Here is a 19830-nt window from a genome sequence, read left to right on the forward strand (position 1 = left end):
GAATTCAAGGGCTTTTGAGCTTGTTCTTGAATCTTGAACTCTTGATCTTGAAGCTTGAACTTTTTTATTGAATCTTGAACTCTTGATCTTGAAGCTTGATGAACTAATCTTGAATTCTTGAATTTGTAGAAAAATCTGCTGCTTTGATCCACGAGCTCTCTATTGCTTCTTGCTAGAATTGTTGGTGTTTTTTTGTGAATTATGAGGCCCCAATTTATAGTTGTAGGAAGTAAAGAGTCATGATAAACATGAACTTCCTTTGACCAATCAGATTTAAGTAACATGGTCTTGATAATTATGAACTTCCTTTGGCCAATCAGATTTACGTGACATGACATTTCTTCTCGGTCTTTAATTCACTGCATTATTTTTGACACATGGCATTGTCCCATTGGATCCTTCATTTGACTTGGCATGCTGCGTCATTTGACATGTGGCATCAAATTGGGCCTCTAGCATATGATGACATCTTGGGCTTGCTAAAGTGGGCTCAGTCATTTGTAGCCCAAATTAATATGATGACATCTTGGGCTAATTATTTTTTAACCCAAATTAATGGACTAGCCCAATTAAAAGAATTGGACATTAATTAAACCCACATATGTTTGGATTTAAATAATTGATCCAATTGCATTAATCCACAATATTTATTTGGGACTAATATATTTTAAATTTAATATTATCTAAATTTTGTACGGATTTTAATAAAATTTTATTGCTTACAGTTACTAAAAATAATATTGCATTGCATCTTTTTTAAGAATTGATAGTTTATTTACAAAAATATCTTTTACCTTATTTAGCTTAATTATTTTCCTTCATATTAAACCATACAAAAAAATTGAAAAGTTACTATTTTTTTTTTAACTTTAGTAGTTTTTTTCTTCCTAAAAGTACATGTTAAGAAATTTATGTTAATATTTCTTACACGTGTATGAAGCTTTAATATTTCATGTTAAATTACTTATTTTGTCCTAAATTCTATAAAATGTTGATAATCCCATTCTTTGTTTAAAAAAATTTATTATTAAAAAATTTGAAAAACAATTACTCTCATTATTCATTATTTAGTATCGTATTTGGGAGTCCGACCAGCTATGTTGTATCGAGCCGAGTGTTGGCCAGTTAAGAAATCTCACATCCAAAAGTTAAAGGTGGCGGAGATGAGGATGTTGTGGTGGATGTGTGGTCAGACAAGGAAGGATAGGGTGAGGAATGAGATTATTCAGGAAAAGGTAAAAGTGGCTTCGGTGGAGGACAAGATGCGATAAGTGAAGTTACATTGATTCGGGAACGTGATGAGGAGGGGTTCTTATGCGCTAGTGCAGAGGTGTGAGACACTAACTATAGATGATTTTAGGTGGAGGAGAGGTAGGCCGAAGAAATATTGGAGGGAGGTGATTAGGCATGATATGAAGCAGTTACAGCTTATGGAGGACATGACTCTTGATAAGAAGGTATGGAGGATGTGGATTAGGGTAGAGGGTTAGGGGGTGGGAGGGTGTCGGTAACAGCAGGGGAGTGTTTAGTTTTTGTGTCTGAAGTTTCTTAGTCGTAGGTGTTGAGTGTTGTCTATGGTTTCAGATTTATAGTTTTAGTATTATCTTGTGACTAGTGTTGTTAGTTTATTTTGCATACTATACAAGTTTAAATGCATTTATGTATTGTGTTTGTTATATTGTTATTGATTCTAAGCCAAGGGTCTATCGGAAACAACCTCTCTACTTCACCCAAGGTTGTGGTATAGACTGTGTACACTCTACCCTCCCCAGATACCACTAAGTGGGAATACACTGGGTATGTTGTTGTTGTTGTATTTGGGAGTTAAATTGTACTTTTAAAAAAAATAAATTTTTAAACAATTTTAGCTATATATAAAAAAAAATAAAAAATTATTTAATAATCAAGCATGTACTAAGTTAGAAAGGAATGTCAAGATATTAATTACTTGTCCATAATAAATTTGTTAGGAAAAATGAAAATCTAAAGTAAGATTAATAAACATTTCTACAAAATAGAAAGACAATAAACCCTTTCATCAATTTTGAATTTGGTTGTATAAATAATTTTTATGGTGTCACTATTATTTTTTCATGACTCGTCACTTTTGTAGCATTTAATAAGCTCATATAATTGTTCAAATTTATCAAAATGAGTGAAAATTTGTAGAGTAATTAAAATTTAAATTAGGGATAAAGTGATTAAAAGATTAAATGCAAGGACTATTAAAATCTCACATTCTCTCTTATATATAGTAGTAAAATAAAGTAAATTAATATATATATATATATATATAGATAGATAGATAGAGAGAGAGAGAAGTGATAATCAAAGAATTTGAGGATAATTTTGTCATTTTATAGTTTATTCCAAGGATAAATTGTGTTGGAATTGTTATACCACCATATGTGTGGGATAACTTATCCCGTACTATTTATTAGTCCCGGGATAAGTTATCCCGAATATTGACAATCAAACGGTGCATGAAAATTTTTATTCCGAATTTATATGCTTTAGTACCTCACACCAAACGACCCCTTAGGAATTTTTTTTTATTGGCTTAATACTTAGCCACAATTGGTCCCTTAATTAAATCCGTCAGAATATACATTATTTAGACACTCAAATTAAGTTTTGTTTCAATTGAATATCTTTTAACTCCTAATAAAGTGTTTCTATTAGACGTCTTCAATTCAAAGTTTGAAAGGAAAAAATTATTTGTATATTTATTTGTCTATAAGATGGTTAAAGTTAACTATATAAAATATTATTGGCTCAAGAAGCAACTGAGGAGAGACAAAGAGTAGTAAAGGAAATATAAGTAGCAGTCTCAGGTCAAAGGAAGAATTTCTTCTGATACTACGGCTACTCTTTCAAAATCTCATCTTTTAAATATAGGCATCAACTTAAAGTAGACAATGTTCAGAGGTTCTACGACTTATTAAGACAGATGTATAGTTAAAAGGATAATATATTTTGTATAGTTAACTTAAGTACGTAATAGACGAATGAGAACACGCGAAAAAAAATTAAAATTTTAACCTAGAATGTTTAATTGAAACACTTTATTGGGAGTTGAAATATTAAATCAAAACAATGCTTAGTTCGAGTGTTTAAATGAAATATCCTAACAAGTTTAAGGAATTGGTTATTTGTTTAAGCCTTTAACATTTAGGTCTTAGGAGTTACTTTTTTTTTTAGTTTTTGGTGTTGTTTTCCTGACACGTCTTTAATTTATTTATTTTAATGTTAAATTATCACGTTGAACTCCACCTTGGATACTCTTAACTGAAGAATACACTTGAACTATTAGCTAACATTGGGATATTTTTGTTCGAAAAGTATAATCGAAGAGTAAATGTAGACTATTTCCCAATTCTTTTTCTGTAGAATGCAACAGAGCAGCGAGGCTACTAACATGTTATGGAATTCTAAAATTCGAACTTCGAACCTTTAAGCTAAGCTTTATACGGGTCAGATGCTCACTGTTCAAACAAGTGATTCTGAAAGCTTATAAATAGAGGTGAAATTAGGAATTTCTTCCACGAATGTTAAAAATTTAATATATATCTACATATCACCTTTATACGCAATATGGATTTTAACCTTATGAAATTTGCAATAAAACCAACTGTTTTGATCCTTTAAGGATTTTTACCTTGAATTTTTGGTATTGCATAAACGACCCATTTCTCTCTCGCAAAAGAAAACAAACCCAACATTGCTCTCTTTTAAACAACTTTTCCCTTGTGAGAATTTAGCCCTGCACGAGATTAATTATATGACAGAAAGACACTCAGCCGGTAGAATGAAATCATGAGTATTTGCAGGGGCGGATCTACATTGCTTCCAAGAATTCATCCGAATTCCTTTCGTCGAAAAATTACACTAAATATGTAACGATAAAATTTTTTTGCTATGTATATATATAACGTTGAACCCCCTTGACACAAGTAAAAGACTTGGTTCAGTGGCAAAGGGGGTCCACACTAATACGGAGCCCTCACAGTCGTTGGTTGCGGGTTTGAATTCGCTTAAAGGCTGTCTTTTTTTTAATTTTACTTCAGGAATTAATCTGGAACAAAATTAAGTTTAAAAGTATTATTTTTAATCTAAACGACTTCATTCTGTTTTTTGAAAAAAGGGGACATAATGAATTTTTATTGAAATTCCTAAATTCAAAGTCAAATATTAAAAAATCATATCCACCACTCTCTCTAACACAATTTCTCTCCTACTCTATGCAATTCCCGGCCCGTAGTAGCGGCGAGCGAAATGGGAGCAGCCTAAATCGTGAAAACGGGGTTGTGGGAGAGCAATACAAGCGTCGTGCTGCTAGGCGAAACAACCTGAATGCTGCACCCTAGATGGAGAAAGTCCAGTAGCCGAAAGCATCACTAGCTTACGCTCTGACCCGAGTAGCATGGGGCACGTGGAATTCTGTGTGAATCAGCAAGGACCACCTTGCAAGGTTAAATACTCTTGGGTGACTGATAGCGAAGTAGTACCGTGAGGGAAGGGTGAAAAGAACCTCCATTGGGGAGTGAAATAGAACATGAAACTGTAAGCTCCCAAGCAGTGGGAGGATCCAGGGCTCTGACCACGTGCCTGTTGAAGAATGAGCCAGCGACTCATAAGCAGTAACTTGGTTAAGGGAACCTACCGGAGCCATAGCGAAAGCAAGTCTTCATAGGGCAATTGTCACTGACCAGGATGAAGCTTGGGTGAAACTAAGTGAAGGTCCGAACCCGACAAATAACCTAAGATGAGTTCCAACTTCCGACCTTTAAATCTCCAATTCTCGCCAGTCTTCCCCAATTTCACTCTCTGTTGACTGTTATGGCTTCTTCGGTAATTTTTTAATTTCCATCTTTCTTGATTTTAATTTTTTTGAATCCTACTTTTATATATTTGCTACTTGATTTTTTATTTTTGTTTGTGTAGAAACTTCTTCTTTTTTTCGGCTGATGTAAAAAATGATTGATCTTTTTGAATGATTTGATTTGCTACTTGGTTTTTTATTATTATTTATGTAAAAACTTCTTGTTTTTAGTTGATTTGATTTGGTATAAATAGTGTTGTTTACTTTCTATGTTGATCTATAAGTTCTAACTAAATCCTTACTTTACGACAGTTTCAACGTTCAGTGAAGAAATTTTTTTACTGTAGTACCAAAATCAAATTTAGTTTCTCGTAATGATATTCAATCTAACCAAAAAACAAATGCCAACTATTTAAAAGTAGCATTACCTTCTCAAGAAAATGCTCAAGAATTTGATTTGAGTTCCTTAAAGTTTGATCCGGACGAAACAATTCTAATATTAAAGTATCCTCCCAAGTATCGTGATCTTATTAGAAGAGAATATCTCTTGAATGGTCCTTGCCAACCTCGTCTTCAGCTTCATGAGTATCCTCAAAAGGATATTTCTGGATTAATGTGTTGTTTTAATTATGAATGGTTCGATGATGTGCATCATGATTGGTTAGAGTATAACTTTAGTAAAGATGTGGTCTATTGTTTGTATTGTTATCTTTTTAAAGATAATAACATTCATTAAGGTGGAAGTGAAGTATTTTTAACTATAGGGTTTAGAAGTTGGCATAAGAAGAAGAGTCTTGAGAAGCATATTGGTCTACCGAATAGCGTACACAATCAATCAAAGAAGAAATGTCAAGATTTATTGCGACAAAAATAGTCTATTCAATATGCATTTGATAGGAAATTTAATCAACTTATGCATGGATATTGGATCCGCGGAAATGCTTTGGTTGATGTAGCTAGACTTCTAATAACTCAGGGCTTTGCATTTCGAGGTCATAATGAATCTAAATCATCACTTAGTAGGGAAAACTTTCTTCAAATACTCTCATGGTATGCAAAAAAGTGTGATCAAATTCATTCTTATGTCCTAGAACATGCTCCTCGAAATGATCAAATGACTTCTCCAATGATTTAGAAAGATATTATGAGTGTATGTAAAATAGAAACTGTTAAAGCTATTCTTGATGAATTAAATGGTGAGTACTTTTCTTTACTAGTTGATGAATCTTTTGATGTGTCATGTAATGAGCAAATGGCTATTGTCTTGTGATATGCTGATAGGATGGGATCTGTGATGGAGCGACTTATTGTTATTGTTCGTTTTCAAGATACTAGTACTTTATCTCTAAAAAGAGCAATTGACAATTTACTTGCTCAACATTCCTTGGGTCTATTATATATGCGTGGACAATGTTACGATGGGGCAAGTAATATGCAAGGTGAGATCAATGATCTTAAAATATTAATTAGGCAAGAAAGTAGATCGGCTTATTCTATCCATTGTTTTGCTCATCAACTTTAACTAACTTTTGGAGTCTTTAAAAAGTGTATTAAAGTGGAAAAACTTGTAGTGTTGGTCTCAAATATTTTAAATTTGTTGGGATCTTTTTCTAAATGTATGGATGAATTTTGAGATTCTCAAAAAGAAAAAATTCAAGAGGCATTAGATATGGGTGAAATTACTATTGGTAGGGGCTTGAATCAACAACTTGGTCTTTCAAGAGCTTGTGATACTCGTTGAGGGTCTCATTATTCTTTCCTTTAGCAATTTTATTTTTATGTTTGGTACTATTCTTGATATTCTTGAATCACTTGTTCTTGATGCATGTAATATGGATGAAAGAGCCAAGGCAATGGGACATCATGAAGTTTGTCGAACATTTGAGGTTGCGTTCATATTACATTTGATGGGAGATGTTTTGGCTATCATAAATGAGCTTAACAAATATTTACAAAAAAAGGAGCAAGATGTTACAAATGCCATGCTACTTGTTGAAGTAGCAAAGAGAAGGTTGCAAGTTTTAAGGGATGATGAATGGAATTCTCTTATTGATAATGTATCTCTATTTTGTGACAAACATGATATTTTGATACCTAACTTTGAGGATCTATATGTTAGCTCTTTAAGATCCCGCCGAAGACTTGCCGATTATATAGTTTTACATCATTACCGCATTGAAGTGTTTTGCAATATTATTGATTGGCAACTTCAAAAACTGAATGATCGTTTTGGTGAGGTGATAACTGATTTGCTTCATGAAATTGCTTCTTCGAATTCAGTTAACTTATTTTCAATTTTTGACATTAAAAAAATAATGAGAATAACTGAATTATATCCAGATGATTTTGATGAATTTAATATGGGTATTCTTGAGAATCAACTTGTAAGTTACATTGTTGATGCTCGTGATGTTTATGAAAGATTCTACGATTTGAATGGGCTTTGTGATCTTTCCAAAAGATTAGTTCAGACAAAGAAACATTCAAATTATCTTCTGATATTCTTCTTAGTGAAACTTGTTTTACTTCTACCAGTTGCCACAACATCGTTTTACTTCTACCAGTTGCCACAACATCCGTTGAAAGAGCTTTTCCGACAATGAAGTTTATCAAGAATGACTTGCAGAGTCAAATGAGTGATAGTTTTTTAGTGGTTGCTTGGTCCCTTATTTGGAAAAAGATGTATTTGATAATATTTCTAATGATGCTATTATTAAGACATTTCAAGATATGAAACCTTGTAGAGTACAACTGTAATAATGTATGTAGTTACATTTTCAATATTAAAATTATGTTTTGATTAGCTTCTTCGCGCGTTTTGTTTTGTAAGAATATTCTGATTGCCTCCATTTATAAACACTTGAAGTATACCCTAGAATTTTTCTATCAAGTCTAGCAATAAGAAAATGAGTTTACTTTGTCTCAAATTTGGGTTCTTGCTGCTTCTTTTGATTCAGATCTTAATAGCACTGAAGCTGGATGGCAAGTACTGTTCTTTTCCTTTTTAAATAGGGGTATCTCACCCGACCCCAACTTGTTTGGGACTGGACATTTTTTGTTGTTTTTGTAGTGGTCTCTTAGTCGATCCTAACTTATTTGAGATTAGGCATATTTGTTGTTGTTGTAGACCTATAGTGGTATCTCACCGACCTCAACTTGTTTGAAACTACAGATATTTGTTGTTTTTGTAGTGGTCTCCCAGCTGAACCCAATTCATTTGGGACTAGGCATATTTTTTCTTGTAGTAGTGGTATCTCACCGATGATGCGAACCATGGAAGCCGATAAGTATGCAAAATCTGCTTCTCCTTTTTGATGCAGCTGCTGAAGAACTATAGTTCATTATTAAAAAATAAGACGAAATACTCGTACGAAATAAATGATCCATGTACACCATAGTATTGAGCGAATGTATATGTTTTTTATTTTGTATTTTTGAGTGCTGAAGAACTATAGTTCATTATTAAAAAATAAGTCGAAATACTCGTACGAAATAAATGATCCATGTACACCATAGTATTGAGCGAATGTATATGTTTTTTATATTGTATTTTTGAGTAATAAAGACTGCTGGTCTGACGCTTCCTTTTCCCTGAATGGCTTTGCTTTCTTCTTTCATTTTAGGACTCCAGAATTCAGATTCTCTTGATAAATGTTTAGATACTTTATTTTCTTCTGCTAGTCTATTTCTTGATATGTTGAAGTTGAGTCTATGGGTTTTAATACTAGTATTCCTACAAAACTTGATAGTTGATCCCTGCATTGAGAAGTTAAATTCGACAGATATCATCCTCTGTTTAGTGATTCAACACTTATTATATTTCAGAAAATCTAGTTATTTCAGGAATATACGGGTAAAATTACATAGATACATAGACTTAATGATAGTCAGTTGAACATTCTTCATTGAAAAAAAACTTACACGGTGTATATATACATAGAAAATAATACTGCATATATATAGGTTGGGGACGGGGAGGTATCATCACAGGAAGTGGCAAAGCAACGTGAGTTGAGTGGAAATTTAGGAAGTGAGTCAGATAGCAAAGTCAAGAAGAAGAAGCAACTATCAGATACAAAGACCAAGGATCTTAGTGGAAATGATATCTTTGGCCCTCCTGAAGAAGTTCCTCCTAGATCCTGGCTATTGTGCGCTTCTTGTAGTCAAAAAAAAGCAAAGACATGGGTGAACCGACTCTACGAACTCTACGCACATCTGTTAGGATTTCTAATCCTACTGGTGGGCAAATCAGTATCTTGTATAGTGATGAACTTGTTGTCAAGACAACAAAGAAAATACATAACCAGAGTCCAGAAGTTTAACAGAATTGACAGACTGACATTCTCAAGGGAGATATTCCTCCTGGATCCGCGGAGAAGACACTGAGCAGTGCTAGGCTGAAAGAAATGGGTGGTAATGATATATCTTTTGATGGAAAAATTGAATATCCACTTTGGCGGTTTGCTCAAACCACCTAGTGGTAATGATATATCCACTTTGGCGGTGTGCGCAAACCACCTGGTGGAGAAAGCACTATCAGATTGGTGTAATCTCATCAAACGGATCTCATGTTGACCTGTTATGCACACATTGCTGATGCTTTCTTAGTTGGGACTTCATGGGATTTAGGACTGAGGAATGTAAAATTTGATTTGTCAATACTCTAACTTGCTACAAAGCGCAGAGTAGTTAGCCATTGAGCCTTTCATTGTTGAACTGTTGAAGGAGCATATTAGAGAGTAAATTCTCGCATATATATAGGTCAAAAATTATTTTTTATATATATTTCAAAATCTTGAATGCCCTTAGTGAAATTCTTGATTTGCGCCATTGTTAACAGGTAGTTGATGGTTCAAATAACTTAAGAGCTCCTCAAGACCTTGGGACCTTGGTTCAAATATCTTACCCAACCTGCTTAGTTGTGGATACTATTAGCGATTTAGTGTGCTTACTTGTTTTGCTTGAACTCCCTTTATGGAAATCCTACCTCTGCCATCGCCTGAAACCCCTTTTATGAAAATCCTGCCTCCGCCGCTGAGTATTTGATAGGAAAACTTATATTTATATACATAAATGTATCCTTCGGCCATCGAGTTTATTGGTATAACCTAAGTATACAAAATACATATATTATCAGTCATGTTGTGTATACATGTATATTATATGCATAGCGTACGTATATTATATGTTGATATAAAGCAAACACTACACATACACGACGTGTATATATATATATATATATATATATATATATATATATATATATATTGTGAAGTAAATGGTTGACTGGCATCGACCTGCAATTTCCCCTATGCTCCTCCCAAGTTTTTGGATTTGATGGTGGTAGAATGAGTACCAGCTGAGCCATGGGCCAAAACGATTAGAAAAAAAAACATAAACAGACACCTTAACTCATATTTATATAAATCTTCATCCATACAAATTAATTACAAAAATTCAATTAATTATGTATCTTTTTGGATGTATCAAGAGCTTCAAGAGCTAATTATGTATCTCGATAGATCCATAAATCAAAAAATGTAACAAGAGTTAATTATGTATTTTTACAAAGGAAAAAATGTATTTCATTGGATGTATTATGTATCTCAACAGATTCAAAATCGGAAAAAATGTATTGAGCTGTTTATTTATCTTTACAAAGAAAAAATATATATTTTCATTGAATATATCAGGGGCTAATTACATATCTCGACAAAGCCAAATTCAAAATTTTCAGTAATTATTTCCTGTAGGGATTTATGTTGTTTGCCCAAACGATGATTGCAGAGTCTCTTCATCTGATAAGAGATGAGGATGGAAATACCACACAAACCATTTATTATCCTAACTGATAACTGAGGTTAAACATTCTAAAGCTATTTTGGATGGCCAACTTGACATCGGACACTTGGAACAAAACAGCAAATAATCAAACTGAGAAAGGAAAGCGAAAAATACGTCAATGAACTTCCTAAAGCGGAACACAGATGCCACCTACTACGAAGAAGTTCTTGTTCTATGCACTAGCATGGGCACTGGCCACAACAGAAAAAATTATCATATATAATGTAAAATATAGAAGATAATATCAGTAAATATGTCAGCCTCAGTTCTCCTGCCATTTTTTCATGGGGAGCTGACTGGAAAGATTATGCCTAAACCTTTTACAACGATGGGACAAGGGCGCTATACACAAACACGTTTACCTATTTGATTGAAATATTACAAGAACTTAGCTATTTTCGTATACCCTAAACTGTATAGTTTCCTAGCTTCAATCTAACTGCAACGTATTACATTCATAATTCATTAATTATTTGCCTCTATGCCCATCCATGAACGTTTTCACAACATTGGAATACATTATCATAGTCACAATTGTTGTGTATATTCATTTGATTCGCCTTCCTCCTCATCAATCTTAATTGAACGGAGCTGCCACTTGCCTTCGCCATCAATCAACCGTAATTCCAGAGAATGGAAAGGTATTAAAGCAGGGCGCTGAGGAAAAATATAGCAAGAAAAAGGTTGGATAAGATCTGGGTTGATGGCCAAAAGAAATACAGATGACAATATGAGACATGATTGCAAACCTGTGAGGATGTAACAACAGTAATGCCAGCATCCTTAGCAAGCCTATAAAGGTGCTCTTCAACATCAACACTAGTGGCACTGCAAATAGAAGAGCAAATAAAAGGGTCGGGTATATGAGGCCATAGAAAAGATTCCGTAAAATTGGAAGAGACTGAGATATGAGCTCATTTACTTACTTTGTACATTCGTCAAGAATTCCAAACCGTGGCTTGTGAAAAAATAAACGTGCCTTGTAGGAATGCCAAAACAGTTAGCAGCAAAGAACCAAAATATGAATATTACATTTATGAACAAAGTTGTCGATCAAGAAGCAATCAGCACTTTTTGAGCTCACCATTCCTAATCGTTGTTGTTCTCCAAGAGATAGGATGTCCTCCCAGTTCTGGTTGGCATCCCAGCCACCTTCTCTTTCTAAAAGGTAGACTAATTTAACATTCTCGAGAATTGATTGCAGATGAGAATCCAAAATGTTAGAAGGCCCTAGAGGTCTTAGACCTGATATTCAAAAGATAAGTTACTGAGAAGACAATTATTTGGCATCAAAAAGCATAACTGCCAAATTAATGACTACTGGAACACCAGCAAAAGCCATAAAACAGACATCATAAAAGATTTACCAAATATTGAAACTCTTACTGGAACTTGAATATGTTTACAGAAATTTGTGTTTTTTGTCTCACTCACCGTTCTGCTGCTCAACTCTTTATTATTTGCATTATCTATAAAGCAGAGACGCCAGATATATGACCTGATACCAGAAGCTTACATCAATGTAATTATGATTTCTGACTCTGTTAAACATGAGTTGAATGCCATTATTTGATATTCTGGTAATTCTGTTTTGAACTTTTTGTTTCTGGACTTGTGCCTTCGGACTTGGAACTCTTAAAAAGACAACAGAATGACAGATATAACAAACTTTGCAGCCCAATTCAATGGATTTGGAGTTTAAGAATAACATTAAGTCCCAGTATCAAAATGCATGACCTAGTAAAGAGGATCATACTACCACTTAATCGAAACCCCAAAAAGCAGAAGGCAAAGGATCCACCTTATGCATGGTTTAGCATGTTTACATTGACCATCTTATGTCATGTTATATTTAGCTTTGGAAATTTCTCTAATGATTATGCAGCTTATGACTAACCGAGCAAAAAATGAAAAGGTAATGTAGGCTAAAATTGATGAAATATTGTTTTATAATGATCTGCAAATTTGACTACATATAAGATTGAATTTATGGTGCCATTCCCATAAATCTCAAAGTTATCATGTCTCAGATTGACTCTATAGAAATAATGGTGTCTTGTGCTCGTGCTACATAGGGTGTAACGATATAAGATTTTTTTTTAACGATATAAGATTTGTTCGTCATATGAGTATTATATATTTGGCACGAAGGTCTGTGAGGATCAATAATTAGTTTAATTTTCAATTAGACTTTACTCTCTTTTCTTAAGAGTTGCTTACTTCTTTCGTAGCACACCACATGTTCTTTCTTTTGATAAGGTAACATGTAGCTCACCACATGTTCTTCCCAGGCAGATTTTTCAAACAATGTCATGAAGAGGAACACATACACAAAAATGAACAAGAAGCTTGGATGGTTCAGAACAATCTCCATTTCTGAAGGTTTTTTATACATGATAATGTAACCTGTAAGCAACACTTGCCAAGCATAGTTTCTCCAACTGCTAAAGGAAAGCTAGGTATGAAATCTGTATCTTCAGATTTTCCTCTTTAAAGAAACAACTTTATATCCCTTCGGTAGGCTTACTATAAATTTGTATTCAGAAGCCTGGAATAGCCCTCGGCAGTTGGCTTTTCATTTTTAAAATATAAAATAGCTAATATCAGCAGTTCAAAGAAAAACTCCATTTCAATTAAATTACTGTATCACCCTTCATTAATCCAAATATGAGAAAAGACATCTTTTTCCCCCTAAACTTGTCCGCTCAACTTACTTTAGCACTTACACTAAACTTTCGTTTATTTACCCCCTTAACATCTTTAAAGTGATTATATACACCCCTAATGTTGACGTGGAATTTTTTTAAAAAAAAAAGGAAAAAAAAGCGCGTTTTTTTAATTTAAAAACTGATATAGTCACACTTTTTATTTTAATATACATTAAAAAAAAAGACATCCTTCTTCTTCAATGCCCCCACCCCCCTCATGGCAACCCCCCCCACCCCCACCCCCACTCTTTTCTTCTCCAATTGATCAAGAACAACAATACCCATTTTCTTTAAATCATCCATTCCTCCATTAATAATCTCGTCCATTTTCTTCAACCATTAATTTCTCCATTAATAACCTCACCCATTTTCTTCAACCATTAATTCCCCCATTAACAACCTCACTCATTTTCTTCAACCATTAATTTCCCCATTAATAATCTCACACACATTCTCCATCAACACTTTCAAGATGGTAATTAATCGGACACGATGTAATGATTAAGATGTAATAATTCAACATTCTTATACCAAAAAAAGAAAAAAATCACCCTTCAGCTGAAAGCTTTGAAAAAAAATGGAGCTTTTTTTTTTTGGCTTTGCTTTTTCTGATTTTGGAAACTATAATTAACAAACTATGTGATTGTTCTGAGATCATCATAGCGATTATGTTGTTTCAAACTAAGTTGCTCGAACTCTCCAAAAATGTTGCCGCACCTGTGTCGGATCCTTCAGCAATACACTATTTTTGGAGAATCCGACACGCACCCGTAGACATTTTTTAAGAGTCCGAGCAACTTAGGTTTCAAAACCAAATCTTCAGCTCTCACAATCAAAGTTATGTTTGCAATTTATCCACTATGTTTGCTCTGGTTCAAGACTATGGAAGAAGAAGAGCCACCTGTCTTCTTCAAAATAATGGAGTTTTTCTTTTTTGACTTTGCTTTTTTTTTTTTATTTTTAAAAAAAGATTGAGATTCAATTGGAAAACATAGGGGGGTGGGGGGGGGGGGGGGGGGCTGGAAGAGGAGAAAACGTAGAGAAGGAGGGGTGGGCGGGTGGGGTTGGGGTGTGTGAAGAAGAAAGAAAATGGGGATGGGGGTGCCTTTTTTATTTAATATATATAAATATATATATATATATATTTATATAAATAAAATAGTACATACATATTTTTTATTTTAAAAAAAAAAAGAAAATATAAAATAATGTGTGGGGGATTAATTTTTTTTTTAGAAAAATTTAATTTCTTACGTGGCAATGACGTGGCTCCGACGTGGAATTGCCGTGGCGTTGATGTGTAGGCGAGTGTAACACACTCTCCGTTGTGAGAGTGGTATTCAGTTTTGAGGGGTGAATAATACACTTTAAAGATGTTAAGTAGTTTAAGTGCTAAAGTAAGTTGAGCGGACAAGTACAGGAGAAAATCATGTCTTTTCTCTCCAAATATCACACACAACCGGTGCCCCTTAGAAAGCTTCATTTCCCAAGAATGGCGTATGATTTTTAGCTACTACATCTCAAGTACAAATTATAACAGAATGCAAGCAAGCCAGCTCATTAAAGAAACTGACAAATATACTATAGCCATAAAATTACCTTCTCGCAAAGAAGCCAGTACCCTTTTCTCAGCTACTTCATGTGAGAGAGGATATATGATTTGATCCCGTAGAGTTCCTAAGCACGTATATGGTCGTTGGGGTACATAGAAGATGCCACTGCCTAACGCTGAATTAAGCGGCTGGCATGGTTTAACTAGTTTTCCACTCACAACTGGCCATAGACCACGAAGGACTCTGAAGATTGAACTCTTTCCACTTCCATTAGGGCCTTCAGGAAGAAGTAATTAGCAAATAAATATCACTATATATTAAAGCATAAGTAGAGATCATCTGGCAACTAACCAGTTAAAAGAAGATTTTTCCCCTTCACTATATCACATGTTAGCTTCCTAGCCAAGGTGTTTTGTCCTGGTGTAATGATGTCCACTTTAGAGAAAGAAATTACATCCTCAGAGGATGGGGATGAAATAACACCTTCAGGTACTTCTGCAATGTATACAAGAAGCATCAGGTTCATATAATGATACTAACACCTGCAGACTAGTATCAGAAGAATCCAGCCAAAAGTAATTTGATAAAGAAAGATCACTATGTTAAGATATGTTAGAACTTAATGGTTTTTGGGCATTTTTCACCACTGGTGGATATCGGGAATTTCGTCGGAAACAAAGTTTAGCTTCAGCTATTTGATTTCGCTATTCCAACATACCCAGTGCAATCCCACAAGTGGGGTCTGGGTGATGTATATGCAGACCTTGCATGGGTGATGTATACGCAGACCTTGCACATACCTTGTGAAGGTAGAGAGGGTTGCTGCCAATATTATAGCTCAATGTCAGCCTACTTTGTACCAAATTTCCCATATAGATAAGCAGAAATTCCCAACAATTTCTGGTAAAATATGGAGTTCTAACCATTCAAAATTTAAATTTGAGCCCTGTTCCTTTGGGTGCGACATGAAATAATTACATATGCACACTTGTTCCCTCTAATTTGTTTGGCAATGCTAGTGATTATCCTCAACAATGTTATACATTTTATACTCAAGAATCAAGAAGAAAAGATAATTAGATGGTGTTGATAGAGAGATCATAGATTAGATGGTGTTGATAGAGAGATCATAGAAGAACTGGGAAACATGAAGTTGTCAAAAGAAAAAGAAAAGAAAGATGATAAAATGTTCAAACAAATAATCATGACTGGTAACGGTTATGATTTACTGGAGATAAACTATATATTCCTGGTGTGGCTAGAAAGAGCTCTTTTAACTATAAGAGATGATTCACACAGAATCCAAGTTATGTAGTCTAGCCAACTATGTACACCACATTGTCAAGAGCACCAGGAAAAATTGGCCGGTCATTCATTAGAATAACCTAGTTGTAGCATCTTTAGAGCACATTTTCATCCCAAGAATTCATCAGCCAAAACTAAGTGATTTCTGCATATCCACTAGCATTGACCATCTAATAAGCTTTTAACAAAAGAAACAACTTCACATTACATTTATCTATCTTCAATTTCTTTACCAATTCCATGCTCGCCTCTCCTTCACACACACAGCGTGACATCTACAATACTATTGCAATGGACAAACCAGTCTATCAACTCAAAAGGTTTACAGCATAAAGTTTGGAGCTTAAGTGCTGCACAAATTTCATTGAAGGTGGCGGAAATGAGAATGTTGTGTTGAATGTGTGGACTTACTAGAGGGGATAGAGTTAGGAATGAGATTATCCAGGAGAAGGTGAGAGTGGCTTCAGTGGAGGACAAGTGCAGGAAGGGAGGCTGAGATGATTTGGGCATGTGATGGGAGGAGGGGCATGGATGCCCCAGTTCGTAGGTGTTGTTAAGTATCCACATTGGAAAAGGGATGGGTAATTGGTTTCCTTATATGGACTTGGGCAATCCCCCCATGAGTTAGCTTTAAAGGTTGAGTTAGGTCCAAGATCCATTCTTTACATGGAATCAGAGCAAGGATCAGAGCAAGGCCCATCCCAAATCTGTGTTCACCGATGTTGGGCCCCCATATTATATTGTCCGCACTCCAGTTAACGAGGCCTGGGCGTGCGGGGGAGTGTTAAGTATCCATATCGGAAAAGGGATGGGTAATTGGTTTCCTTATATGGATTTGGGCAATCCTCCCCTCATGAGCTAGCTTTTGAGGTTGAGTTAGGCCCAAGATCCATTCTTTACAGGTGTGAGAGGCTAGCTTTGGATAGTTTTAGGGAGGGTGGTGTAGGCTGAAGAAATACTGGAGGGAGGTGATTAGGCATGACATGAGCAGTTACAGCTTACTGAGAACATGACCCTAGATAGGAAGATGTGGAGGTCGCGGATAAGGGTATAAGACTAGGTGTGTGGGTGAGTCGTAGCAAGTAGTTAGGAGAGCTTTTGTGTAACCGGATTAGTAATCCTAGGACTGTGTCCATAGGTAGGAGTAGCTAGTCGGGGAGTTTGGGTGTGGTGATTGTCTTTGGTCTGTGAGTGTATGTTTACTACTATGTGGGTGTCTTATTTCTTATTTCTTATTGCCCTTATTTCCCCTATTTCTATTTTTGTTACTTCTTATTTCTTATCTTTGTTATGCCATCCATCCTGTTTAATTGTTCCAATACAACCTTATTTACTATTCTTTATCTTGAACCGGGGGTCTATCGGAAACAGCCTCTGTACTTCTTCGGAGGTAGCGGTATGAACTGCGTACATTTTACCCTCCCCAGACCCTACTTTGTGGGAATACACTGAGTTTGTTGTTTTTATATATAACAAGAGAAGAGCATTTGATATTTGAAAGTGACAGAAACAAGAGAACCAAAAGATAAATCACACCCACCATATTGAGCAGCATCTAGAAACTCTTCCAGCTCAAAAATTCTATTGATACCACCAGAGAGCTCAACAAATTTCTTGTGGAGCTCAAGAATGTCACCAAAAGCTAAAAAGCTTTGAGACACAACAGATGCTAGAAATCGCAGTGCATGAGCAAGTTCACCTAAGAGATGGTAGAAAAGAATTACTAATTTTTTACAAAAATAATAACAGCATGAAAAATAAAATACACAAATTCATAGTTGGTTGGGCATCACCTTGAGTTGAAGTCAAAGCCCGATCGCCCTTGTGCTCCATAGCATACATCAGGCTCAATCCCCAAGTAACATTATGAGGAAGCTGCTTCGTGATGAACTCATCTATTATGCCAAATAACCATTTCTTCTTAAGAAGCAAAGAAGAGTGATGAAGAAGTTCTTTAAACCTTGCTTCAACCATCTGCCATGCATAACATGTATCAGTAGTGTGCTAGAGATAACTGGATAAACAAAAAGACAGTAAAGAACATAACTAAAGCAAGAAATCTTATACGAATCCTTACCATTATGAGCTAAAGAGAAATATTTTGAAATCGTCCATTGTGAAAGTCTTTGGTACCAAATTGTTACAATTTCTTGCAAAGGATCGAGACACAGGACGATTAACAGGAAAATCTAAATCAATTGCCTTTGACTTCCCCTTGCTTTTTTTAGAATTTCTAGAATGACCTATTTTGTATAATGATATTCGATATATAAATTCATCTTGTTAAAAAGGAGGTTGAAACCTTAGAGTTTGGTGGGAGAGAACTCTGATCTCTTGATTCTGGTTGAAATTCTGCATATGTTTTATTCCAAAAATGTCTCCTTAAATAGGAGTCTTTATTACAGCAAATAGGAAGCCTAATCCTTATGAAACTAGGAAACACAAAATCCTATTCTAGACTAATAACGATAACTAGCATTAATCCTATTTTAGAATAATAAATAAAGCTATAAGTAATAAAATTAATCTCTTAATTTAACTGTCCTTCCTACAAGCATATGTCTTGCACACAAACGCATCCACAATAGATATCCCTTACTTCTCATGTTGCCTCAACAAAAGAAATCCCTTCTGAGTTTGTCCTGTCTTTGTACAACTCATGTCGGGATAAAGTCAACATGTTAGTAGGAATAGCATCCAGGACTAGATTGATTAGGGTAAGCCTACGCCCCCCCACCCCACCCCACCCCCCGCTTCCTACTAGATAAATACTGTGCTTTTCATCTAGCCAACTTCTCACATTTTTCCAAAACAAATTCTATATTTCTTAGGACTTTGATTGATTTTTCTCCTAGTGGCATTCCCAGGTAGACAGAAATTAGAGCTCCCACGTCATCTCCTAGAACAGATGTCAGTAGCCGCCCCAAATTGGGAACAAGATTTATAGTATATAGGTGGCTTTTTCCCCAATTGACGTGAAGACCTAAAACACCTTCAAATAGCACCAAAATGACCCTAAGAGATTTTAGTTGTTCATCATCTGCATCACAGAAGATTAGTGTTTCCCCAATTGATGTGAACACCTGAAATACCTTCAAATAGCACCAAAATATCCCTAAGACATTTTAGTTGCTCTTTATCTGCATCATAGAAGATTAGTGTATCATCTGCATATTGGAGATGTGTCACCTCCAACACTCCTCTCATTATTTCTGGACACCTTAAAGCTTTGTATAATCCACCCTTTTATTTTGGTTGTCTTGATCATGATGATCCTCCGTGGCTGGAATGAAGAGGAAAAGAGAAAGAGGGTCCCCTTGTCTGATTCCTCTCTGAGCTTCAAAGAAACCTTCAGGAGCACTACCAATTAGAACAGAGAACTTCACAAAAGAGGCACAGAAGATGATGATCCATCTGATCCATTTTCCCCCAAATCCTAATTTCCCTCATTGGTTATTCCAGTGAACAACCCAATATTCTCGAAAGTTGCACCAATTCTTCGAAAGTTGCACCAATCTCTCCACCTCCCAATAATTCAAATGTCTCCTATATAGGAGATTCCATCCTTGAGATACCCAATGCTCATCAATTGTAGCAT

General features: G+C 35.1%; 2 protein-coding genes across 4 annotated transcripts in view; one reads left to right on the top strand and one right to left on the bottom strand.

Moving 5' to 3' along the window:
• The first annotated feature begins 6654 nt into the window (after positions 1-6654).
• Positions 6655-7425, top strand: LOC107849232. The gene has a single exon (XM_016693860.1). It carries the CDS (start codon positions 6655-6657, stop codon positions 7423-7425), a length of 771 nt encoding a protein of 256 aa, XP_016549346.1.
• A 3433-nt stretch (positions 7426-10858) lies between these two features.
• The window catches only part of LOC107850364 (ABC transporter D family member 1), a 52133-nt gene continuing 43161 nt past the window's right edge, over positions 10859-19830 (bottom strand). For all 3 annotated transcript variants that reach the window (XM_047401788.1, XM_047401787.1, XM_047401789.1), the window contains exons 20-27: positions 18026-18206; positions 17773-17931; positions 15279-15422; positions 14974-15204; positions 11751-11911; positions 11593-11645; positions 11416-11494; positions 10859-11323 (exon numbers count right to left, since the gene is read on the bottom strand). In XM_047401788.1, coding sequence (XP_047257744.1) covers positions 11195-11323; positions 11416-11494; positions 11593-11645; positions 11751-11911; positions 14974-15204; positions 15279-15422; positions 17773-17931; positions 18026-18206 — 1137 coding nt within the window. In that variant the 3' untranslated portion in view covers positions 10859-11194. The remainder of the gene's footprint in view (positions 11324-11415; positions 11495-11592; positions 11646-11750; positions 11912-14973; positions 15205-15278; positions 15423-17772; positions 17932-18025; positions 18207-19830) is intronic.

This window comes from Capsicum annuum, chromosome 12 (genome assembly GCF_002878395.1).
Source record: "Capsicum annuum cultivar UCD-10X-F1 chromosome 12, UCD10Xv1.1, whole genome shotgun sequence".
In the NCBI taxonomy this organism is placed as follows: Eukaryota; Viridiplantae; Streptophyta; class Magnoliopsida; order Solanales; family Solanaceae; genus Capsicum; species Capsicum annuum.

Coding starts and splice junctions, on each gene's coding strand:
- LOC107849232 (XM_016693860.1), top strand. CDS start 6,655: ATGGATGAAAGAGCCAAGGCAATGGGACATCATGAAGTTTGTCGAACA.